This window comes from Haliotis asinina, chromosome 8, assembly GCF_037392515.1.
Source record: "Haliotis asinina isolate JCU_RB_2024 chromosome 8, JCU_Hal_asi_v2, whole genome shotgun sequence".
In the NCBI taxonomy this organism is placed as follows: Eukaryota; Metazoa; Mollusca; class Gastropoda; order Lepetellida; family Haliotidae; genus Haliotis; species Haliotis asinina.
In genome coordinates, this window is record NC_090287.1 from 21,625,207 (window position 1) to 21,650,780 (window position 25,574).

At 38.1% G+C, this 25,574-nt stretch overlaps 1 protein-coding gene across 1 annotated transcript; it reads right to left on the reverse strand.

Moving 5' to 3' along the window:
• Positions 1-204: 204 nt before the first annotated feature.
• On the reverse strand, positions 205-24,541 carry LOC137293559 (adenylosuccinate synthetase-like). The gene is made up of 13 exons (XM_067824185.1): positions 24,304-24,541; positions 22,519-22,621; positions 19,645-19,758; positions 16,941-16,998; positions 16,075-16,120; positions 14,339-14,400; positions 14,137-14,218; positions 11,317-11,440; positions 9,533-9,687; positions 8,409-8,533; positions 7,055-7,152; positions 6,137-6,286; positions 205-5,083 (listed from the first exon to the last, which is right to left on the reverse strand). The coding sequence occupies exons 1-13, from the start codon at positions 24,484-24,486 to the stop codon at positions 5,025-5,027; spliced, it is 1,359 nt and encodes a 452-aa protein (XP_067680286.1). The 5' UTR covers positions 24,487-24,541; the 3' UTR covers positions 205-5,024.
• Between the last annotated feature and the right edge of the window lie 1,033 nt (positions 24,542-25,574).

The window sequence follows — 25,574 nt, forward strand, 5'->3', positions numbered from 1 at the left end:
GGTTGTCTGCAATCAAAAGCAATGCTTGCAACACTGAAGACATGAGTCTTTATGAGCAAGGCCTGTGCAGGTTAGCGCAGAATTTATTTCATAGTCATGTGTTTGCTCACTTGAAAACTTGCCTGTAGCATGTGTCTGCCAAATGAGTACTACTAGTTACTGGTGATAACAGAAAATAAACAACATGTAGTCAACACAGACATGATAATCAAGGATATTTTTATTCACAGGATTCAAGGGTTGAACAGAAGGAAAGGTTTGTTGTTACTTAGCATGGAATCATCCAGACTGAAAACATGTATTCATACAGAGAAAGATACAATAGGCAATAGGATTATATCCGCCATATAAAACCTTTAAAACACACACTATGCTCCGATGGCCAAAAAATATAAATCCTTTATGTACAGTGTAAAAATGTGAGTAAAAACACTTTGTCATAAACAGACACAATCATGCTGACCAAACAGATCAGATTACTAAACTGTGAACGGTTTAGGGACATTGAAAACTTCACGTGAAATATCAAGTCATGTTAACCTTGATTATTTGTTCCTGTACTTATCATGAACGAATGACCTGTTTTATGGATAACAACTTCTTTTTGATTCTTAGCATGACATTTTAGAGCGGAATCATTCACTTGATGACGGAACAAGGATTGGCTCTGAAATGTGTGAAGAATTAAAGAAGGTGTTATCCATAAAAAGTGTCATTCATTCATGTTTGTCCAACTCATACTGCCTTTCAAAAACCTCTGTAGATAACAGTATAATGAATTGTATTTCATATCATGAATCTCAATATGTTTCATCACAGAAAATTATAACCTAGTAGAGATAGTTTTGTAACAAAAAACACATCCTGGTTTGAGTTCGACCACCTCGTTCCTTTTCTAGTTGTTTTTACAACAACTTTAACATTATTCTTGTGTTATTCTGTGGAGAGCAAGGAAAGTACGGGTCAGATAAATGTTCTGTTTCACGTAATGTCTATAACATATAGATACACAATCAATCAACTGGACCCCCTTGGGATCATGGAGGATGTCTGGGGATGAACAATTACTTATCCACATACTAATCACCTCACAACTGTTGGAGAGTTGTACATTTCTATGTCAGATTGATGGACAGTTGTCAGAGTTGTAATGTTTAAAATGCTACACAAACAAAAAGAAAATAATTACTGGCAGGCCAAAACACCTCTGTAAAACAAATCCCCCTGTCCTGTTAAGATTCAAGATTACAATCTGTGAGCGCGCATGCACGCACGCACACACACACACAAAACACAGGTCAACTGATGCACTAATATAGTGCAAAGTCCAATGCAATCAGACACACACGTACCAAATGCCCTTCAGTCCACTCATTCAAATCAACACACATACTACCTACTGCAATCAGTTCACAGACAGCTGATACACATATTGTGCAGATGTTTTCAGAAATTTTCAGCAACAAAACCAGACATATACATCTGGAAAAAAGTTAAGCTTCACCACTCCATAATTTGGTACACCAAACAATATTTACCGGCCAGATCTACCTTGCCATGGATCTCATTGTCTGAAGTGTCTAGGATGAGACAGAGTACCTCTGTACAAGAATACTAGAATTCACCAGAGCCCAGGTTGGGTATAGAATCAAAAACTTACGACTTACTACTATCTTAGCCTCAAGACAGCTTCAAACATCTAGACACAGCAGTATCAGTTCAGGACAACATGGAGATATTTTGGAGGAAGAGTTCCGCTAGTAGCCCCCACCCCGATGAAAAACCAAAATTACAAACTAACATGCACACCTGACCCTCAATATACATTCAGTAATCTAGAACAGGTATAAAAAAACAATCAGTTACCTAAATGTTGGAATATAATACCTGGCAAGGACTCCCCTGGAGCAAACATACCATGGAAAAAGAGTGGGTGACGGACAGAACTCTTTCCTATTTTTTATGATAAAAAGTGTAATTAGTAAACAGAAATCATTGTCATAGACTTGATAAAACATTAACGGATCATATTCAGTTTCTTTAAACATAAGGATGTTTCATTGATTTTTCTGCATACATTTTGTTAAAAGTTAAATATACATGGAAATACATCACGATGCCTAACATTTTTCCACATGCATCTGTTGTTATTTAACTCTTCATGTTAGAGTATATTCTATAGCAGCAATTGAAAGCATAACAAATTTCCCAGCAATGAAAATAAAGTGCCATCGACTCACGCAGTGAGCAATTGAGTAAGGTTAATTTTATGGTGGAGAGTACAAGCATGTCACCTTGAACAGATCAGACATGAATTCAAGTATCAGCATTTGAAGACACATACATACAACTTCCTCACACATATACACAAGTCAGTTCTTTCACACCACTCACTAATCATTCCCCTAACAAGCCCTTGGTTACCTTACTGTTTTACTGTAAATTAATATGCTATTCATTATATAATATGACATCCATTAACTGTACCTTGAGTAAATATTTCTCTGTATCCCCATTTGGTACCTGTCCCGCTTTAAACAGTATTTCAGTCAACATCCTGTCTGTTTAATTTGGGTGGGGAGGATGGAGTCATTTGGGATGTAGACATTCCCCTTTCTGTAAAACCCAAGCATGTGTATGGTGCTTAGCAACAGTCATGGTGAATCTGCAGTTTAAGTGAGCGAGTGAGTGAGTACAGTTTTATGCCACTTTTATCAATATTCCACAATATCATGGCATGGATCAGCAGGAATGGACTTCATCTACTGTATCCATGTTGGAAATTGACCCCATGTCTTCAGCATGACGAGCTAACACTTTAACCACCAGGCTCCCTCACCAACACTTATTTGGAGCATACAATCATGGGTGTTTGGGGTGACTATTATACACAACTGCATGGTTACATGTTCACAAGCAGGTGCTTGGATGCCATAGCATATGCCTTAACCCTGGGGACATAATTCCCATATTCAAATGGGGTCTTCTGGTTCCTAATCTGATGAGGCGACTCTGTTTGTAGTAAGAGGTGACTAACAGGATCGGGTGGTCAGACTCGCTAACTTGGTTGATACACGTCATTGGTTCCAAAATAAGCAGATCGATGCTCATGCTGTTGGTCAGTGGAGTGCCTGGTCCAGACTCGATCATTTACAGATGGTCGCCATATAGCTAGAATATTGTTAAGTGCAGCGTAAAACTAAACTCACTCACTCCTACTTAGGTAACTGAAATAATTATAATCAGTCATGATTTGAGTGAAAAATTATACAACTTCTTTCATGCCTAATAACTATAAAAACTGGCTTTGAGGGCAAAAAACAATATCAAGATTCTGATCTGCATGAAATGGATAAAATAAGTTGTAAAGTTGACAAATCACATTTTCAAAGAGGTCATCCCAATGAAAATTCTCATATATTCTTGTGGAATCATGGCAAACCCTATTTTTTAAAGTTTATACTTGTGGACTGTCTGGTGAAAACAAATACACATTCTAAAATACTTCTCAAAAAGAGACTTTGTCAAAACATTTCCTCCACCTGTTTAATTCATAGTTGGTTTTCATGTGGAAAATTGAGGGTAATAACACATACATTCACTTAATAATGTTTAAAATCTTAACAGATAAACAAACGTAAAATGGAAGAATTGGCTGATCCTCTACTTTTTTGAGTAGCATTTTCAGTATATTGGATCTTCAAACGTATTTACATTTCTGCTTAATGGTTTCTATATAATGATCTGTAAAAAACTGCTACAAAAACAACATAATAGATTCAACAAAATACTTAAAGTCAATCACGGCAAGATTTGATTTAAATGCATTCACAAACACTCATCTATTGTCTAGTGGTACAGAAGATTTTGAAGTTTTCAGATCCATCCTAACAAAATTCAATGAAGATGAAAATACCATTGTTATGAGCTATATTTGTGATGCCATACCAACTCCGTTTGCAGCATTGTCAAAGGTTAACAACAGTTGTGACAGCTGTGTGGAACTGAACTGAACACTTTTCAATGCAAGTTACAGAGATATAGAATGAATGGATATATATGTTTTTGTGTGATAGTAATATTTCAGTAACACTGCAGGTGTCTTGAAACAAGGTAAAAGGAAAGAAATTCAAATTTATGTCATCACAATGATGACTTGAAGTGAGTGAGTAAGTGGGTAGGGGGGTTTAATGCTGCTTTGACCCATATTCCAGATCAATCACTGAGTGTCAGCTAAACATGACTGAAAAGCAAGAGGTGCACTTTGTTGAAAACCCACGAAGACATGTATGGCACCGACAAACTGAGAAAATTACTTGTGATATACCCAGATTCCATTAAAAGATCAAAGGTTTCAGCTAACCTCAGGGAAAATAATTATAATATATGTATTGAGCGCACAGATCAAATAGTACATGCTAAAGGGGCTGGTATTTTCGTCCCTCGATCATTGCATGTCATCTTAACTCCCTTGAGATCCTTAAAGTCTTGCAGCCACTAGTACAGTAAGTTATTGCGGCTTTCATGAATGGATTTCATCATTTCAAATGACTGACCATGTTCCGCAATACCCATGCTCCTCTCGATGTAACATAACAGTAATGTGGTAAAAGTAAAACGTAACGATGAGGAACAATGTACTAGAAATAGGTTTGGTAATTACATTTGCATGGTTATGTCTTACAGAAAATGTTTCTTGTCTCATTAAGAAACGGGTTAAAAATGCAAGGTACCACCCACAGAACGAATGTTCAGGAGTAAATCTTGAACTATGAGAGTTCCGTGAAGGACTATTATATAAAATCATTAAATGCACCATACATATATATTTAAACCTTTTAATACTGTCCCACTCAAAAATAATGACCTCTACTTTAAAATATCTCGCAAATATACATGAACATGTTCACGTCAAAGCAACTCATCCGTCACATATGAATATAAGATGGTAAAGGTCGAGCATGGTATCCATCCAGGCTAGGTCAGCAGTAACAGACGATTGAGATATGTACATACTGTAGACATCATTGTCCCTGAAGCTCGATGATGGACTCCCGATCTTTGCCTACCCCAATCCACCAAACTGGAACAAAAGATGGTGTTAATTAGTTTTACACGGATATTAATATTCAATATTAAGTAATATTCAAGCAATATCCTGGCGGGATACCAGAAATGGGTTTCACACATGGTACCAATGTGAGGAATCAAACCCGGGTCTTTGGCATGAGGAGCAAACACTTTAACTACTTATCTACCCATTTGCCCCTAAGAATGATGGAGATAAACATTGTGTAACATTTGCACCACACAATTTACATTTGCATCAAATAGGGCAGAATAATAGATTCAATGATCACCAGTATTATTGCTACAATGAACTATTAATGTTTAATGATATGGCAATTTGAGATTACCTTACACAACTACTGAAATGAAGACTGAATTGACACACATATACATGGTTGCTTTTAAATTTTGTTAGGAACGTTGTTCTTGTTAATAATCCATCCATTTCACCTATATGCCACCACTCATCAGTGGCCTCAATTATCAGGAGTTTTTTCAGTTCTTTCTCATTTTGGCTCAGTTACAGGACTCAATAACTGATGAATATTTGGTTTTATAGCTATTATCTATATTGATAATTAACTGCAGTATTTACAAAAATTGATATTATTTGCAAATAGATCAGACTGCCAGAAATATTGAAATGGATCCTTATTTTGTACATCTTGGTTTAAGCCAGGTATGTTATCTAAACTTCCGGTCATCTCGCTGGCACCCTGTGTGGTCATAGTATCTCAACCTACTGAAATAATGTTCTAAACTTCTTCTGGGATAAAAACCTGTACTGTAAATCATGCTGCCTACAAATAACTGAATGATGTTACTGCAAGTGTTTACAGACTCTTGGACTCTCACTGTTGTACTACAGGCCCAAGAATTTTTAAGCTCTCTTCAGATAGTCGTAAGTTAAAGAAAATGTACGAACGACTGTCTTAGTGCTAAGAGAAGCCCAGAGCTTCTAGGGTGTGAATAATTCACATTATTCACACCTGTTGCAGCCAGGACCAACACTGTAACTGCCAATGTCCACTTGACTCTAATGGAGGTAACCCATGTACGTACTCACCTGGTATATCAACAAGCTCTTCAATCTTGCGGACGTAATTGAGGGCATTCTTAGGGAGGTCTGCTAGTGTGCGGACATTTTCCGTGTTGCACTTCCACCCTGGTAGAGTGACGTACTCCACCTCAACTTTCAGTAGATCCTCATCAGATGCTGGGGAAACAACATTTATCATTTACACACGATCGGGAAACACTAAAAAATTATAGCACAGACCTTGACACTGAGTTTATTTTTATGCCCTTTTTATTAATATTCCAGCAATGTCATGGCAAGGGACACCAAAAATGCATCAAACATTTGTGCATTTGAGTAGGTGAGCTGGATATTGGCACTATACAAATGTTAGTATAATAATTCTACCCATGGCGGGGATCGAACAAAGGTTTTCTGCATGATGTACAAATAAACGCTTTAACCACCAGGCTACCGCACCGATCATCACTGTCATAGAACCTGACCATCTGAGCGACAGGATTCATCTGTTACAAGAAACTGTTGTTACTCAGGAAATACAAAGGGGTGCACAAGTGAGTGTGTGGGTGGACGAGGGATTCATTTCAGCAATATTCCAGCACCATCATGACAGAGGTCATGCTTCATCCATACAGATTTGTTGGTTGTTTAACACCGCACTCAGCAATATTCCAGCTCAATGGCGGCAGTTGGCAAATTCAGGCGTCTAAACCAGACAATCCAGTGATCAACAACACAAGCACTGATCAAAGCAATCAGGATATGAAGTCAATCAGCCTGACCACCAGATTCTGCTAGTTGCCTCTTACAACTAGCCTGGGATCGATGCTGGGAACAAACCAGGTCCCTTGCCATGATGAACGAACACTTTGACCTCAAGGCTAACCCTCTGTACTCAAATGGGAAAGTGAATCCTGTAAAGTCTGTTCAACAACACAGTCCTACCAGGAAACGTGTCCAGCTTCTTTCCATCAATGTAGTATGCAATGCCAATCTTTATCTCATCAAACACATCCAGGATGTCCAACTTTGTAACAGCAACTCTGTAACAGAATATCACCACTTAACGAAATTTTGAATTCCTCAAAAAAAAAAACCCAATCATATTAAACATATCACAAATTGCATCATTAAGTTTTGAAGAAAATTTTTCGTGACCATATCATAGCTAGGACAGCTGCTCAGGTACTCGAATACAGTCAGGTACAGCTGGAAGCGAGTCTGATTTCAAGGAATCGGGTACCCAGAAAGGGAGAAGACTCCATAATGACAAGTGCAGATAATGACTTGTCTTTTTCATTATCAATGAATGTAATACACATTTACATCACTGGTATTGTCTGATTACTGGAGCTTATTAGTAACGACTGTAATTTATCTGCACATGAGCAATGAATAGTCTAGTTACAGTAATAGCAGGAGCCAAAACAAGTAATTAAGTAATGGCTTTACTCTTTATATTGATTAAACATACGTAAATTGAATCACAGCTTGAGATCAGTTTAAATGTCTCATTGTCACCCTTTCCTCTTTTTTATAACAATCTCTGTCAAATCGTGATTGAATAATCAGAAAGTTGACCGAAAAGATGTATTTCTTACATTTCAGGTTACATGTGAGTATTTGAATCCATTTTTTCCTACCCATCCCAGCCCTAGACCATATCATATCACAATGTGAGTGAGTTTAGTTTTACGCTGCACTCAGCAGCAGTCTGTAAATAATCGAGTCTGGACCAGACAATCCAGTGATCAACAACATGTGCATTGATTTGCGCAGTTGGAAACCGGTGGCATGTGTCAACCTAATCAGCAAGCCTGACCACCCGATCCTGTTCGTCGCCTCTTACGACAAGCAGTCGCCTGTTATGGCAAGCATGGGTTGCTGAAGGCCTATTCTACCCTGGGACTTTCACGGGTCCATATCACAATGTATTAAATATAAGGGTGAACAGCTGTGGGCCAGTGACCAAGCGTAAGTGTGGTCTAGTGGGCACATGATATGATGATATGTGGGTGCTGTATGGGTGTCTGTGGTACTATGAGGATACTATGGGGCTATAAGGGTGTAGGGGTGTGGTGCTACTGGGGTGTGAGGATGTACGGCTGAGGGGTGACAATAAACATGAGATGATCTGGGGCTGTTGGTCTGTAATTGTGGGGCAATGTGAGAATAAGGATTTGGGGCCTTGTGGAAATATGTGGTGGGATTAAGGGTCTGAGAGATAGTGGGTGAAGTGTAAAATATAGTAGAGTATTTAAAGAATATCTTGGGTATATACGATATTGTTGACACTCACGCTGTGAAGCCGTTGATGATGCTGGAGTACCTCAGCATGACAGCATCCAGCCATCCACACCGACGTGGCCGCCCAGTTGTCACGCCGTACTCGTGGCCTCGGTCTAGCAACAGTTTCCCCTTTTCCTGAACAGAATTTCAGTAATCATGCTCTCTCATTTATGATGTAAACACAAATTCACATAGTACAATGATATACATGGATCACAAAGAAACAACATGAACCTCACTCATGTCTGTAACATGGGATACTTGGATATGACGTCAACCAAAGCAACACAGGCGTGTAGATGTAAATGTCATATTACCTAGCATGAAAAACATTGTTGCTATGACAACGCAATAACAGATTTGTGAGATTACTAACGAGTTCATTCTCAAAGGATGTGGCTTGACTCACTGGACATAAAAGCAAGAACTTCACAACACAGATGACGTATTCCGTACAGTAACGGACACATGCATACAACCCTGGGAATTATTGACAAATATTAACCTCTTTCATAGACCAATTTGGATGTTTTGTTTATAGCAATATTCCAGCTATATGGCAGCTGTCTGTAAATAATCAATCCATTTTCAGGAGCCTGATTTAGTGCTTTGCTACTTGCACTGGTGCTACCCAATATTAGCTATTAGTCACACTTGAGAAATAAACAAACAATAAATCTAACATTAAGAGCATAAGTAAATCAGCTCATTTTTCTTCGAAACTTTGAACAGCTGTGGCACTGAAACATTGCTATATTCATAGACAAGTGCGATATCTCTGACACTCACGCCATGAAGCCGTGGATGATGCTAGAGTACCTCAGCATGTGACAGCTCGTTAACACCTGCATCTGTGTTGCTATGGTTTCATGGGTACTACTTCCTGGAAATATGTTTATGAACACTGACACTAATGACGTCAACACGCTATATAGTGACTGGAATCTGGCTGGTGCAACTTTACCTTTGGTTGCACCTGCTGCAAGGAGCTTAACACCTCTTAAATCCAGCCCTGAATGGACGTAGATGTCCTGATGCTCAAAAATGACAGGCAATAAAAATTATGTATATCATGATACCAAAGGTTGGTGGCTGTGAGTCACTGTATGTATTCTAGATGCCTTCAGGACTTACCTCCTTGAGCTCTGTGGGGAAGCCTCCAGTGCCTACCCGGGTGAGGTAAGCCTTTACAACTCCGAACACCTTCCCCACATTGCGGGGCGGGATGCCAAGACCAGTACACACGCCTCCTACACTGCAGTTTGATGAGGTGACATACGGGTACAACCCTGGTGTACCAGAAAAACTGAGTTAACGAGTGAGTCACGTACAACATCATGGGCATACTAAATATTCACTCGAATAAGGTTAAACAAAATCAAAAGCACCACTAATATTAGTTCACAATAACCATTGTTCATAACACACATTATTACTACAATATACATCCTGGGATCCACAACAATAAATCTGTTCACTTGCTGAATTGTTAAACAATGTCTTCTGCATATGAAATTGTGTTTTGATGTCACTTTCGGGTTTATCCCCGTAAGAACCCTACAAAAAGAGTGAGTGACGTTCAATAGTTCAATAAGGACAGCATTGGATCAAGTGATGAGAATGGATAACAACAAAGGAGTTGATAGCATGATCAATGATCCACACTGATGACAAATGACACTAGGAAAGTCAGACCATCTATAATCTGCATGCAGTGAAAACATACTGATGAATTTCACTTTAAACAAAAAAGTAAATTGAATAAAGTGAAATGTTGATTATGAATCCTCATAATTTTACCTTGCCAAATAAACAATTAAATCTCAGAGTTTTATTCAACACTGGATAAATGTTGTTTAACAAATGATGATAGATTCTCATTGCTATAATTGTTTGTATTACAATAACTCCAAGTTGGCGTCAAATGCCAGAAAACAGGCTTAGGGCACTGGATATAAATCAAGACATTCTCAATTTTACAATCATTGTTCTAATTAAGACTACAGCACTCTACTGTGGTGCCAGAAAGTACAACAGATTATGAATTCAAGGTTTTGATTCAAGAAGTCACCTGCTGTTGTAGATGCATACATGTTGCCCAGAAACAGAAAAAAACTGATACACTGATTTTTAAATGACATTTTTTTCCTTTAATCTCTCCATATTTCTCACTCTAAGGGAAGCTGAAGACGGTTTTCCCTTTTCCCCCTAACTTCAGAAAAAAAATGTGAAATTTGCACAATTGCCAAGTGTTTGAGAGACGTAACTCTAAGGTCTTCACTGTTTAATAAATGTGCTGTTGAAATTGAGTTTCTGTTCTAGATTCACCTTTCACGTTTCTAATGTATGTTTACATGACAAGGTCTCAATGCATGTTTTCCTTTACAGACGTATCTTCATGCCTTTCCTATATCATATGTTAATTTCAAGCAAAAAACTGAATCAGATAATTCTTGTCTATCACAATAGATGAATTTACTATTTACATCATACAGATATAAAGTGTAAGCATAGCATAATATTAGAAAGGGGTAATTTCCTCCAAAACACTCAGCATTAATACAATACTTGGGCATAAGTATACTGAAGCACAAGAAATCCCTAGAATGTGTGAATATATGGCTGATTAGATGTCAGTGTTGAAATGAATGCATTCTTCGTTAACTTACTTTTGAAATCCAAAGAAATAGTGAAAAAATAATCACATTAACTGGGCATATGAAGTTTCGAAAATACATAAATAAATATTGGCTTTTCTTCTCTCCATTTGGTAGAGAGACTGGCTCATGGCCTATTGATGTTTTATCCAAATTTCTATATTTCCTAGATATAACAGCAGCTACGAACACTTCTAGGCTATTTCAAGGCATGTGCTTTCCCACAGAACCATTGTGAAGACAGACAAAAGATGAACTTACCAAAGTCTATATCCAGAATGGTGGACTGAGCTCCTTCTATCAACACATTCTTTCCCTCCCTCAGGCATTTGTTTAAATAGTAGATTGTATCAGTGACCATTGGTCGAATCCTCTCTCGCAGCTCCTGAAACAAAATGAAACCATTTAAAAACTACACCTTAATGTTAGGTTTGCCTGCAAAATAAAGAGTAGGGAGAAAAGGAGGTTCAGGTGTTACTAAAATCACATGTGATCAATGTGCAATGTTCAGATCAATTTAGCTGAAACAGTCAAATTAGGGTGTGCTAAACCAAACAGTGACATTTTTATCAGAATCATGCAGGTAAAGAATTACCAAATTATTTAACCCAGAATACACTGTAATGGCTTCATAACTAGATTGTATTTCTCAATGAAAATATCAGGGAAGTAGTGCCCTCTCTGTAAACTGTATGCACAGAAATTCACAAGAAGCCAATATGCTTCTGTACTTGCGTATCACTAACAAGAAGCCAAGATGCTTCTGCACTTGTGTGTCACCAAGTGGTCTGTGTGTGACAACTTTGTCCTGGCACAGTCAGAGAAACTCTACTATGTTCACGTATGGTAACTCACAAATCAAGCTTGCGGAGGAATAGTCTACTATGTCTTTGTATGACAACTCACAATCCACAAGCTTACAGAAAAATGGTCACTATGTCTGTGTATGACAACTCAAAATTCACTAGCTCACAGAGCAATGGTCTAGTATGTGTGTGTATAACTCACAATCCACTTGCTCACAGATGAATAGTCTACTATGTCTGTGTATGACAACTCACAATCCACTAGCTCACAGATGAATAGTCTACTATGTCTGTGTATGACAACTCACAATCCACAAGCTCACAGATGAATAGTCTACTATGTCTGTGTATGATAACTCACAATCCACAAGCTTACAGATGAATAGTCTACTATGTCTGTGTATGACAACTCACAATCCACAAGCTCACAGAGGAATAGTCTATTACATCTGTGTACCAAAGCTCACAATCCACAAGATTACAGAGGAATGGTGTACTGGTACTATGTCTGTATATGACAACTCACAATCCACCAACTCACAGAGAAACTCTACCATATCTGTGTAAGACAACTCACAATCCACCAACTCAGAGAGAAACTCTACCATATCTGTGTATGACGACTCACAATCCACCAACTCACAGAGAAACTCTACCATATCTGTGTATGACGACTCTCAAAGGAATGGTCTGTTATGTTCATGTATGACAATGCACAATCATAAAAGTCTTCCATTAAGGAGACTTGGCTGAAATCGATAACTGAAAATTTGAGGTGACTTGCCTGAAGTCGATAATTGAAAGTTTGAGACGACTTGCCTGAAACCAATAATTAAAACTTCCAAGGCGAAAAACAGCTTTCAAATACATTTGTCATATATGGAATGTAAAAAATTGCTCTGTACACATAAAAATATCGCACACGTTGTTGCTGGTATTTGCCAAACTTGTTTCAATTAAAAATTGTGAGACCCGTGGAGGTCCCAGGGTAGAATAGGCCTTCAGCAACCCATGCCTGCCATAAAAGGCAACTAAGCTTGTCGTAAGAGGCGACTAACTGGGGGGATCGGGTGGTCAGACTCACTGACTTGGTTGACACATATCGGTTCCCGATTGTGCAGATCGATTCATGTAGTTGACCACTGGATTGTCTGGTCCAGACTCGATTGTTTACAGACTGGTGCCATATAGATGGAAGATTGCTAATTGATGTATAAAACTATACTTACTCACTCAAAAATTGTGCTTAAGAGCACTAAAAGGGACATAACTATGGGATTTGCTTGAAATAATGTTCGACCATTAGTGGGTGTGAGAGCTGATTATAATGCAACCTTAACTGACATTTCTCATTTAATCCTACTCTAAATAGGTACATTTTGGGGAAAAAATTGTACGGTAGCTTCCCTGAGGGATGATAGTATTATTGAGAGAAATACATTATGTAATTTCAGAGAAGTGTGGTGTGACATTGTGCGTTTAAGCATGTACAGACTATGTATACACCTGTCCTATTATCCTCAATGAAATACATTGTACACTGACTAAGCCATCACAGTTGGAACAATACTCTCAGAAATGCATAATTCCTTTTTGTGACAATCCTGCACATCAGATCTCGAGGATCTCTGTATATGTACTTTCACTAAAACTCAATGCATTGAGTCAGTATTCTCCTCATGAAATCCACTAACTCAGTGACGTCTAGCAAGTGACCTCCATGTAAAAATCACGAGAGGTCTAGGTACAACATGCTGTAAAGTTTTATCAAATTAAAAAAAAAAGAAAGAGAAACTCAATATTCTACTTTATATCTCACAATGCGAAGAGAGTGAGTTAGGTTTTAAGTCACTTTTGGCTGGATGAAAAGGATCCAAAGTAAATTCCAGGATGTGTTGTCATGGCTACCTTTTGGAGATAAAGTAAGTGGTAATATTCCAGCAATATCACCTCTGGGAACACCAAATTTGTCTTCATAGATGTATGTTGATGAACAATCTCCAGTCCTCAGCAAGAGCATACATTTCAACCACAAGGTTGCCCCACAACTTTTAAGAAACATACCACAACTTTTGACTGTATGTCATCATGCTGAATACCTCAAATATCACTGTACATCTCCTCTTCAGGGGAATTGGTCTCACCATTTTGTTGTCATTTCAATCCACAAAACATACAATGGGTCATTAAACATACACAATAAAAAGGTCAGCAGTTCGAAGGTCGACTCTGCGCATCAACAAAGGGGAGACAACTGTGGCCAGGCACAACTTACTTTATACTTGCTTAACTCGGCATCAGCGTCCACATCAAGGTCGGGACAGAGGCGCTTATGATGCTCCACAAGATTATGGAATCTGGAATCAAACATACAATATCGTTTCCATGGCAAAATTTGAAATGTCTAGGGAATCGCAAGTGAATGTCCCAACTTGTGCAGTCTGACAAATACAGTGTGTACAATGGAGGGAACTTACTTTTCTGAGAAGGTTTCAAAGTCTCCCATCAAGTCACACACACGGAGTCCATTCCTTGTGGCCTGTGAAAAAACAACAAAGGAAGATTTCTTAACTTGTTTCAAAAGTAAGCATAACACATTCAGCACACGAAAATATTTCACCAACAAACCAAAAAACATAATCAGAGTGTACTGTGGTTCAAACCATGGCATGCCAAAGGGGCGGAACTCTACACAGCAAACTGCAATGCCTAAGCAGCTGGGCAGGTGCTTCCTAGGGACTTTGATCATGATGTTCATACTTCAGGCACTGTATAGTAATATACTAGGTTAATAAATTGAAGGTGAGGGCCTCCACTGCCAAACACTGACGTAAAGAGTCCATTAAATATCATGTAGCTGGGGCAATATGCTGTACATATGGGAAACACTGGCATATGATATTTTTAATCTGGGCAGCTGCATGATTCAAATAACTGTTAGCTAGCTATTCTCCAAACGTTCGTAGCCCTACAAACTTCTTAAGCCCATTCTTAACACATTGGCTACAATCAAAGTTAAGAATTCCTAGGGCTACGAATGTTTCGAGAATAAGGGCCCTGGATTCTGTAATCTTGAGACTTCATACTAAAATGACCATATGTAATGATACATAATAAACTCAATTAGTCTTCACAGTCATTGAGTCAGTAGACTTTACGCCACTTCTAGCAATATTCAAGCAGTATCACTGCGGGCGACACCAAAAAAAGGCTTTGAACGTTTGACAATACAACCTCGGTCTTCAGCATTACCAGCAGATACTGTAACCATTAGGCCACCCCACTGCCCATATAAATATATTTATGTGGCATATATCATTCATCAATAAAACGAAACATATATTTCAGGTCTTTCTGCATTGAAAGGAACTTTTTATTTGAGTCAATGAAGAATACAGTCTAACTAAACTTATCCTCAGTATGTTACACTCCACTACTGAGTCTAACAAAATCTTATGGGAGGTCACGTCAGGCAATCTTTGAGATTGATCAATCAGAACACAGCTTACCAAATCGCAAAGGTGCATATTCGCACATACCTTTCGAACTTTTTATCTCGAAAATGTTCCTACCCGAACGATTCCGAATGCTATTTAGTGTACGCTCGTTTCCGGGTGATGCACACAGCCTACGTCCAGCCATGACAACGGTGAGTAAACAGTTGCTGAAAATAGTGTTTTTGGCAATATTCAAGGATGTCACCTTGCGGAAATAACCATGTCAACGGAACCCCAAAGAGTATATACTGCAGGTCAAATAATTGTTTTATGTGGATTTTTGTTTGTGGAGAGATCTGTGTCAGTGACCTGAATGTTTTGAAAGTCCCTCCGATCACTAAATAGTAGCCGTTGTCTGGTTGGTTAAATCTATTTAACCGTCTCCCGTTTGATTGGACGGTCATCGATCGCTCAAAGGTTACCTGACGTGACCTTCAACTAGGTTTTGTTAGACTCAGTGATGGAGTGTAATGAAATACACGGAGACTAAGTTTACTGAGACTGTGAAAAATAAGGACTATTTTGATGGATATACAACTTCTATGTACACTTGCTTGACAACAACATAAGAAACTATGTTGAAACATTGCCAATACAGAATAAAGAAGTTGTCTATCCATAAAAAAGTCCTTTTTCTTCATCAACTCATCTTATAGAATGCTCATCAAAGAAGTCATTTGAGTCAATATTTCTTTTCATATGTGGACTGTACTTACTTTGGAGGAATAAGCCGGACCTATTCCTTTCTTTGTTGTTCCGATCCTGTTGACAACAAAAATACTGTGTGTCATATCTGATACATTATTTACAATAAGTCAAATCTACACCATAAAATATGCAAAATAGCTGAACATTTTCCCAGTAAATGTTTCCAGGAACACTTAATTTTGTCCTATCTCAGCTTCCTGGGGAGCATCCGAGCTGTATGTGATTCACTAGAATAGAATCATATCACACTCTCCCCCTACCGTGTTCCCAGTCACTGCTGGGTGAAACAGAATGCAAGTCAACAACACTTATGTACATATAAAAAGCAAACAATAATACTATGTAACATCATTATGGGTTAGAAAAATCAACAGGGCAAGTATTTTAACAGTAATAGAAGTTCATGTAGGCCTAATCAGGTGCCAAATTTTGGCTCAAAGTCATAAATAAATGGCATTATCCTAATCTTAAAGATATAAAATCCCAATTCATGTTAATATGGTTAGAATTAATGCCATGATTTTTCAAAGGACTATGAGGTAGAAGTTTAGAAGCCTATAAATTTAATATAATAAGAAATAAATTACAAGCATCAATACATGTGATTTGTTTTCCAAAACAGTCTTTCATAAGCACTCAATTCTGAATCCACGGCAAATGTCTGAATAGTATTTCAATATGAGGACTGTGGAAAATATAAACATCATTGTTACATTAGTGATTCTTAGGTATATATTTGATGATCAACTCATGTGTTCCACAGTGCCACTATCAAATTTCAGAACACACTCTTGCTCCTGCTAGCACCTCTGCATTAATAAAGTCATAATCCAAGCTCGTATCACTGTCCAAAATTAACAATCCTTCAACTTACAATTTCGTACCACGACCTGATTCTTGCATCCCATCCACTTTCTGGTGCAAGTCAAACACTGTAAAATAACAAAACAAATGCTCACTCTATCGTGTTTACAACATAATAAGAGGTCAAATGTTACATATATTGTCTTTGTGATTACACTTTCTCAGTAAAGAACACATTCTAGTACTAATAAAACTACACTGTCCTGATGAAGTGTAATCCCAAATATAACTTGTTATATACGACCCCTTTCTTCGCCAATGACTCTGAAAATTTGCCTGCCCCTAACTCAGTGAGACATTTTAACTTCGGTAAAACTAAATGACTAATTACTTGTGTAATAATCTTGGATACAATATCAACATCAACAAATCAATATGAAATTGTCCTTGAAGTGTTTATCTTGGCATCTCTGATGGAACTGGGTGCTACAAGAATGGTGGACACCACAGGAGATGCAAGATCTCACAAATTTTTCAGACTCTTCAGGTTTCATTTGTGATGTCATCCAGAGCATGAAAGCTAGCCCACCTATAACTCCTCAAGGGTACACCAAAACATCTATCATTACATTAATTTCTCAAAATAAACTAAAACCTACTCTTAATAATAAATATCATGACATATTTTTTGAAAATAACGTTTTTCAGTGTGTCATGATTGCAACCTAAATTGAACAGCCATTTGACAATGGAAACACACATCATGATGATAACATGATGGAAACGAGCATAGCGGAATCATCCGAAATGGCCTGAACTGAATTTGTACTCTGAATATAAATACTATGACAAGCATCACTGTATTTCCTCATATCATCAATGACTTTCACCATTGTAGGAAAGACGTAGAAAATCTAGCCTGTCCACACGACTGGCTGGTCACATTTTCTACCAGTCCTGCCACTCTGTTTGCAATATTTTTTTCTGTTTGTTTATTTTAGTATCCTTTGGCAATATTCAAGGTGGCTACAATCATTGTATTACATGTTACTGGTTTGCAAAACTGGCCCGATGTGAAGACGGAGTAGATTTTTTTAAAAAAAAAAACAAACCTCCACATAATTCACCTGTCTTGGACGTTGGGACAGGCTATCTTTCCTACACAGCTTTCACTTTCTTGGTTTTATAGATTCAGCAACAAACAAACTACCAGTAGTAAAGTCATATTTTATGAACGTGACATATCTCCATCTGTCACCCTGACCCGAGACAAAAATCAATTCACTGTGTTTACAACTGAGTGCACTATGTACTATCAGAGTGACAGAGAATGAGCGGATTGGAGTGAACAGAACTGCCCTAACAAAGAAAACCTATTCATTTACTCAATTTATACCGGTGATTTAATACTGGTAATATTTTATCCTGAAGTTAATAAAAATAAATGATTCCAGCTCCTCATTAAAAATCTCGCCTATTGCCTTTCCCCATTATTTTGAAGGAACCTATTATAGGTTGAACTTTGTCAACAAGTAGTGACTTGAGGTGAATGTTTACAATGATATAAATAACCGAAGACAACACTGGCTAAGCGCAACATCCCTGATTAAAGATGACAATTTGGATCCTTCATAAATGCTGTGGAAAATGTATTTTCATATATAACAAAAACCACTTTTGAAAATCTGAAGTAGAACCTGGACCTAAGTATAGACAGAGAATGTAAATTAACACTGATTTCTAGGTGTCTACGCTGGGGGTTACATTACTAGCAGCAATGTTCAGTAACTGCCTTGAGTGAGCATGATTTTTAGCCACTATTAACAACTTGGTCACCCATACATTGACTCTGGGGTGGGGTGAGTGTGCGTTTAGTAATATGCCAGCAATATCACAGTGGTGGACACCAGAAATAGGCTTCACACATTGTGCCCATGTGAGGAATTGAACCCGGGCCTTCGACATGACTAGCAAACTCTTTAACCACCAGGCTCCCAACCACCAGCACACTAATTGTAACAACAATATGTCTGTATGATACTATTCACTAATGCACATGAACCAGATAGTAAAAGCTGATGAGATCATGAGAACCATCATGGTATATTTTACAGGAAGTGTGTTGTTCAGAACCGGAACTCGAAACAGACAGTAATATCAGTCTATGACACTCCTACAAAAAGACAGGATGCCCACTGAAAAATGTTGCTGGCCCTGTTAACAAGTAACCAGCTCTGTATTAAATATAGGAAATTGAGATATGATGTTAAAAGAAAGTAATTAATTTATTGGTGGTCACTGTTAATTTATTTAGTGTCACTGCCATAAGAAAAGAATGACATTACTCATTGGCTAAAGTCACACTCCGTATTAGATAAATGGGTAGGTTGATCTATGGTAGTTACAGTTTGATTGATCAAGAACTATACACACAAAATCTAGTTACCACAATTGTAAATTATTTTCGAAAAATGTCCTGTAGTCAATGACATGGTCAAATATATACCCTTAGAAAACGTACTGGCACATAGAGCCAGACATAAAATAAAGTTGTAAGCCCGTCGAGTAACTAGCAAGCAGCGGGTTGCTGGGCAGAGGCTATTTCATATACTGGTAATATCAGCCAGTTGTATAATCTAAGACTCATTTTCCTCACCACTGATGCATGCTTAATCATTTCAGTGTACAATAAACCAAATCAACCACTGTACAGTTTGTCGTCAGTCAATCAATGTATCTAGGTCACACGCAACTAACACAAAAACAATACTTACCCAAGTGAGCTCTGTTCGATATCAGTAGTCTCCCTTTCCAGTCAGGAAGACCATGTTTTTCATTTTGGGCAATCTCATCAAAAAGATTTGGTAGATGTATAACAACTCCATTTCCTGCAAAAAATATACAAATTTTCTTTCAGAAAATCAAATCTGAATCGCTGTATGAATTGAGACTCAAAACTCAAGAAATCAATTTATCATGTCTACCACTGTCTTAAATGATATTTTGGTACAGCACTGCCAAAATACTCTTTCTACACCCTGATTTCTGCAATCAATATAAAGGTCAAAATGTTAAATACAAACTCTGAACACATAACTAAAGATTATGCCATTAATTATCTAACTGGACTACTATACTTTACTGTCAGACAACAGTTTTTTCAGGTATAAAATAAACATGCCATAAAATATAAAACAAAACAAACTGACCTGACCCTTTCTGCAAATAACTGAGACACAAATATAACTTGCTGCTGATCCTAAAGAAGAACTTAGAAGCCTTGATGCATTGTCTCATGTAATATCCTATCAAGGATCTGTTAAAAGGTAATCAGCCTCACACAGGAAGTAACCCATGAAGATCTGGGTTACAAATGATCTTCCGTAACTAATACTGAAGAGGTGACTATTTGGAAATGGCTGTAAGGCTCGCCGACTTGGCTGACACAATGTATCCCAACTGCATAGATTGATGCTCATGCTGTCTATCACTGGACTGTATGGTCCAGACTTGACTATTTACAGATGGCTACCATATACTAGTTGGTAGAATACTGCTGAGTGCAGCATAAAATCAAACTCACTTTCTCATGCTTCAAGACATGGTGTCAGAATAAACTTGAATAGAACTTACAGAAGGCTATTTATACATTTTCACTGACAACATAATCCATGTGTTTTTCAGTTAATGGGTATTTCTAGATTTATTACATCGTGTTCAACCATGCATACTACTGTATGCCACAGATGATTCATCACAGCAATTCAAATGTAATACAAAAGTTCCCAAACTATCACAACAAGCAACTAAATAAAATCTGTTCAATGAACAAAGAATATTTATCAGTAGTTGTTTGTTGTTTTGGTTTAATGCTTAACAACACACTGGAGCCTATAAATAATTAAGCCAGTGACTCAACAAATCGACAAGTCTGACTATAAAGAAGCTAGGTGACTTTACACTGCACAGAGCTGGAAGCTTGGAAGCTATCCAGGACTCTTCACCTATGCAGTCTGCAAAAAACATGTTAAGTCTGACTACCCAGTCCCCTTGGGTTAGCTACAGTAGAATGTGTTTTCCACAGGAACACTACCTGAACATAATGATCTGGAAAATAATGATAATAGAAGTTGTACTCCACAAGAACGCTCACTACCAAACGTGATTAATTCAGACGGTATGCCTGACTACAGTAATGAAACTCACTGTCATAATTAACACCTTCCACAATGTAAAATGAGAAGTTGGGGATGTAAACAGAAGTGGTCATTAATGCTCACTGCAGAAATGAATGGAACAATATAGAGTTAGTGGACAATGGAAATTATTCAACAAAATCCAGCACTTTAATGTTGGGCTTCTCAGAATCATAAATATATTCAAATGAAAATGATTTTGCACCTCTCTCAGGAGTAAGCCTTTAAAACTGAACTTTTGGCTGGAATCAAACTCAGACCCTCATTGTGATAAGAAAACACCTGGCATACAGTACTACCGATCGTCCCCTTATTCTTGTTTGGACATGGTTTGAGTAGTTCGGAAAGTGTTTGCTTGTCAAGCCAAAGACCTGAGGTCAATTTCCAGCATGGGTACAATGCATGAACTTCTTTTGTTACCTGCATGATACTGCTGACAGCAGCATAAAAATAAACTCACAACAATATGACCCAGCAGGATAAGTTTCCTTCTGGTATTGATTCTAAGAGGTGTTACAGATAATCAAACACCCAGGCACAGGATGTGTCCAGCTACTTACTTATTCATTCAACATGTTCAATATCCAAATCACTATCAATACCCATAGGGCCAGAAAAATTAATAATTGATTTTCATCCTCACACATGTCAATACCAAACTCCTCTCCCAAATCAACTTCTTCTCTCAACATAGAAAATAAAAATGCTCTTACTTCATTTTCCCCTCTCATTGTATAAAATAGTTTAACAATGAGGCCTGTGCAAGGACTGGGTGTTAATAAAAGTGACCAGTCCTGAATAAGCACAGCCAGTCCAAAACACTAAAACAATGAAAAAATCATACATAAGACGAAATTCAAGGATGGCTGTGCTTATTTAATAGAGGGAAAGGGTGGGGGGAGAGTGGGGAGAGTGGGGAGAGTGGGGAGCTGGGGAGGAAGTTACATCCACATACATGCACAACAGATGCAGAAGTAGTACATCTGTATTAAAATAATGTTATGCTTACATGAAATCCTACTTCACATTTAGGCATAAAAAGGTAAATTAGTTTTACTGTGATGACCTAGTCAGTGACTGGGAAAGGCAGGGGCCATAGTTCATTTTGCACATTAGAATAAGAAATGGTCCACTAAAATATTGAAGTTTACTGCTGATACATGGCAGCGGTCCATTTTTAATTAAGCAAATGGCTAATTATCCAGTAAATGGCTTACACATGTTTTGCTATTGAAGTTGGGCAAACCCTTAATATTATCCAATTATAAAGCTTTGCAACCTATTGGGTTTACACACAAAAAATGAAGCATAATCATTGATTAAATCAAGAAGACATGACATTAAAACCAGTGATCTCAGGTTCCTGAAAACCCACATGATGCAACCCTTGTTGTGTCACCTTGAAGGATGATAAAACTCACACCCTGTGTATAAGAGAACTTGAATAATCACCAATGAGAGCTTTGCATTCTGGATTGACGATTCCACTTGGCAGTAGGTGGAATGCGAATTCTTTCCCATCTACAACAACAGAGTGTCCTGCATTGTTCCCACCCTGAAAGATCAAAGTACTATCATTTAGTTAGTACTAAGGGTACTATTTAACTACCATGAAGAGATAAAAAGACTGCAATGCTTGTTTACATATGGTAGCAACAAATCCAATATGATACACTAATGCAGGGTAATGAATACAAATAATTTTCTATGAACATGATAAGCTGTCAGGATTTAATGCATTATTCATTAGATTAAGTGAAATCGAAACAACATAGATAATGTGTTTAAAATGTCGACAGTGTTCAGTTCAGTGTAGGCCATGACACTTCTTAGCTTGAAAAAAAAAATAAATAAATAAACAAATATATTAAATAAATATTTTTTTAAACAAGACTGAATATTCAAATGGAAAGAAACAACCTTAACAGACACAACACTAAAAACACTAAGAGAGTACATAAGTGAAGATTCAGTGCTGAAACAACCACTGTAAATGTCCTCTGATTGTGCACTGAGGGTAAGTAACTTTCCATGACACATAAAAACATGGCAAGTCATCAATCAATTTGTTGACAACTCATGTAACCCATAGTGATAAAATGTTCTTTCATGATACATACTGACTAAAATGCAGCAGGGAAACATTGCACAGGTCAGTGTGCTGTGTTGTGTGTTGGACAAATTTAAAGGCATACCAACCTCCAGTGACAGCTGAGTTCCTTTCCAAATTGTTTTAACAACTGAATGAAGCAGTCTGGTCAACTTTGTGTTGCAGTTGTTTGTTGGAGGTCTATAGCATTTTGGACATTATCACTATGTTACACTATGTCACTATGTGACACAGTGATAGAGCATTCTTCTTTATGAAACAGGAATACATTTAGGAAATTTTAGGAAGTTATCAGTGAATGTCACTGAAAATGAACTTGTTACAAACTGGGAATAGAATAGGCCTTCAGCAACCCATGCTTGTAATAAAAGGCGACTATGCTTGTCATAAGTGGCGACTAACAGGATCGGGTGGTCAGGCTCGCTGACTTGGTTGACACGTCATCGGTTCCCAAGTGCGCAGATCGATGCTCATGCTGTTGGTCACTGGATTGTCTGGTCCAGACTGGTATATTTACAGACTGCTGCCATATAGCTGGAATATTGCTGAGTGTGGCGTAAAACTAAACTCACTCACTTTGATGTTAAGTTGAAACCACATGAAATTCTTTCTTTCGAATCAGTAGAAAAAAAGAACCAAATTACGACCACAGGATCGATATCATTGGCCTTTAATTTCCTTTCTTGAAATAAGTTAAATTAACCTTGAAATGGAGTTTGAGGGTCAATTTAACGAAGAGGTATGAACAAAAATTTGGGAAAATGATTAGAAATTTTTCACAGTTTTCCAAATGAAAGCGTAGCTTTACACTGGGAAAAAGCGAGACGCTGCGGAAGTGAGAACGACAGCAGCAGAGTTAATTAGTATCCAGTGGCAACTAGCCTTATAGTTCATGTATGCTGGTACTAGTGGTAGTCATGCAACATGTGTTTCCTCGGCAGATATCCGACCTGGGCTAACTTCTATTAATATCAGTACAGGTTACCGTGAAAACAACACCAGTGCCCTAGCTTGCGGTTCATAACCGCTTGCTTGATACTGGCGTGCAATCAACTTCGATGACACCGTGTCTGGTGCTAGTGGATGTTGTTTTCTAGTTCTACACACGTTGAGAAGAGAGTATTTACCTGACATCGACACACAACATCCGCGTCAGCTGCCAGCAGATCGACGACCTTGCCTTTACCTTCGTCGCCCCACTGGGTCCCCAAGACAACTGTGATCTTTCCCGTCTCCATTATTCGTTGTCTTTTGGCGGGTACATCGCCATTTTGGCCATTAAGCCTTTGACAGTCTGAGTTGTTCGCCATCTCTGTTGATCGGGAAAGAGACAAATAGGGGTCATGCGCAGAGCCCAATTTGGCGCGAAACAGTGTGATACTCTATAGAGTTATCGTTCTTTGGTCATACATATTTCATCATCCCAAACCGCACGTATTTAGTGTAAGGTCGAGCGTGCATAGAATACTATATTCGCATAAATAATCCCCCCCCCCCCTCCCCGAATTAAACACACTCCCCGTAAAAAACAAACACAATGTGAAGATACAGAAATATATAGAGGTGCGTGTGTTTTTTGTTCCGTACAGATATACCTTACAGGTCGGATCCAGGAAATTTGAAAGGGGATGATGGGTGGCGGGAGGCATGCGATCAGGTTCGATCCGCCCATGCAGGATAACACTGAGTTCTTATGTCAACGTGTTGTTGGAAATCTAGCTGGTGTGAATTGGAACAGGGAGAAAGAAAGATGCGTATAGAGTGGCAGTTTATTTACGAGTCTATACGAGAATAGTGATGATTGCCGGTTCAACGGTAGCATTATAGCAGGATAGCACATGCCACAAGTGGTGTACATCGCATGCGTAAGGTCAATAAGTACAATCACACACATCACAAACATAATATATCATAATATGAGAAAGAGAGAGAGAGAGAGCTAGGTAGAGAGAGAAAGAGAGAGAGGGGGGGCAGGGGGTATTACGCTTCGCTCTTACGTAGAATGTGTGACAATCAGCAATGCTTATATACAATACAATACACAATACACTGCTGCAAACATGTCAACGTCTCCGCAGACACTCAATACAAATATACATCACACCCTCAATGAAGCAGTTAGTAAAGCCTAAAAACACGCTACATATCCTGACGTAACGATTTTTATCACAACGTTGCACATTAACCATACACATGTGTGCTTGTGTATCTGTTAATGCACATGGGCGCGGAGGTGTGTGTTTTTGTGAAAATGTTGAAAGATGCATTCAACTTTTATTTCGTCGATATTGCACGTATGTGTTGTAATCACTAATGCTTTCGTAATCTAGGCCAGATTGTGGCTTTGGTAAAATGTGATAACAGATATTGACGAGATATTGATAAACGTGAAACGGTC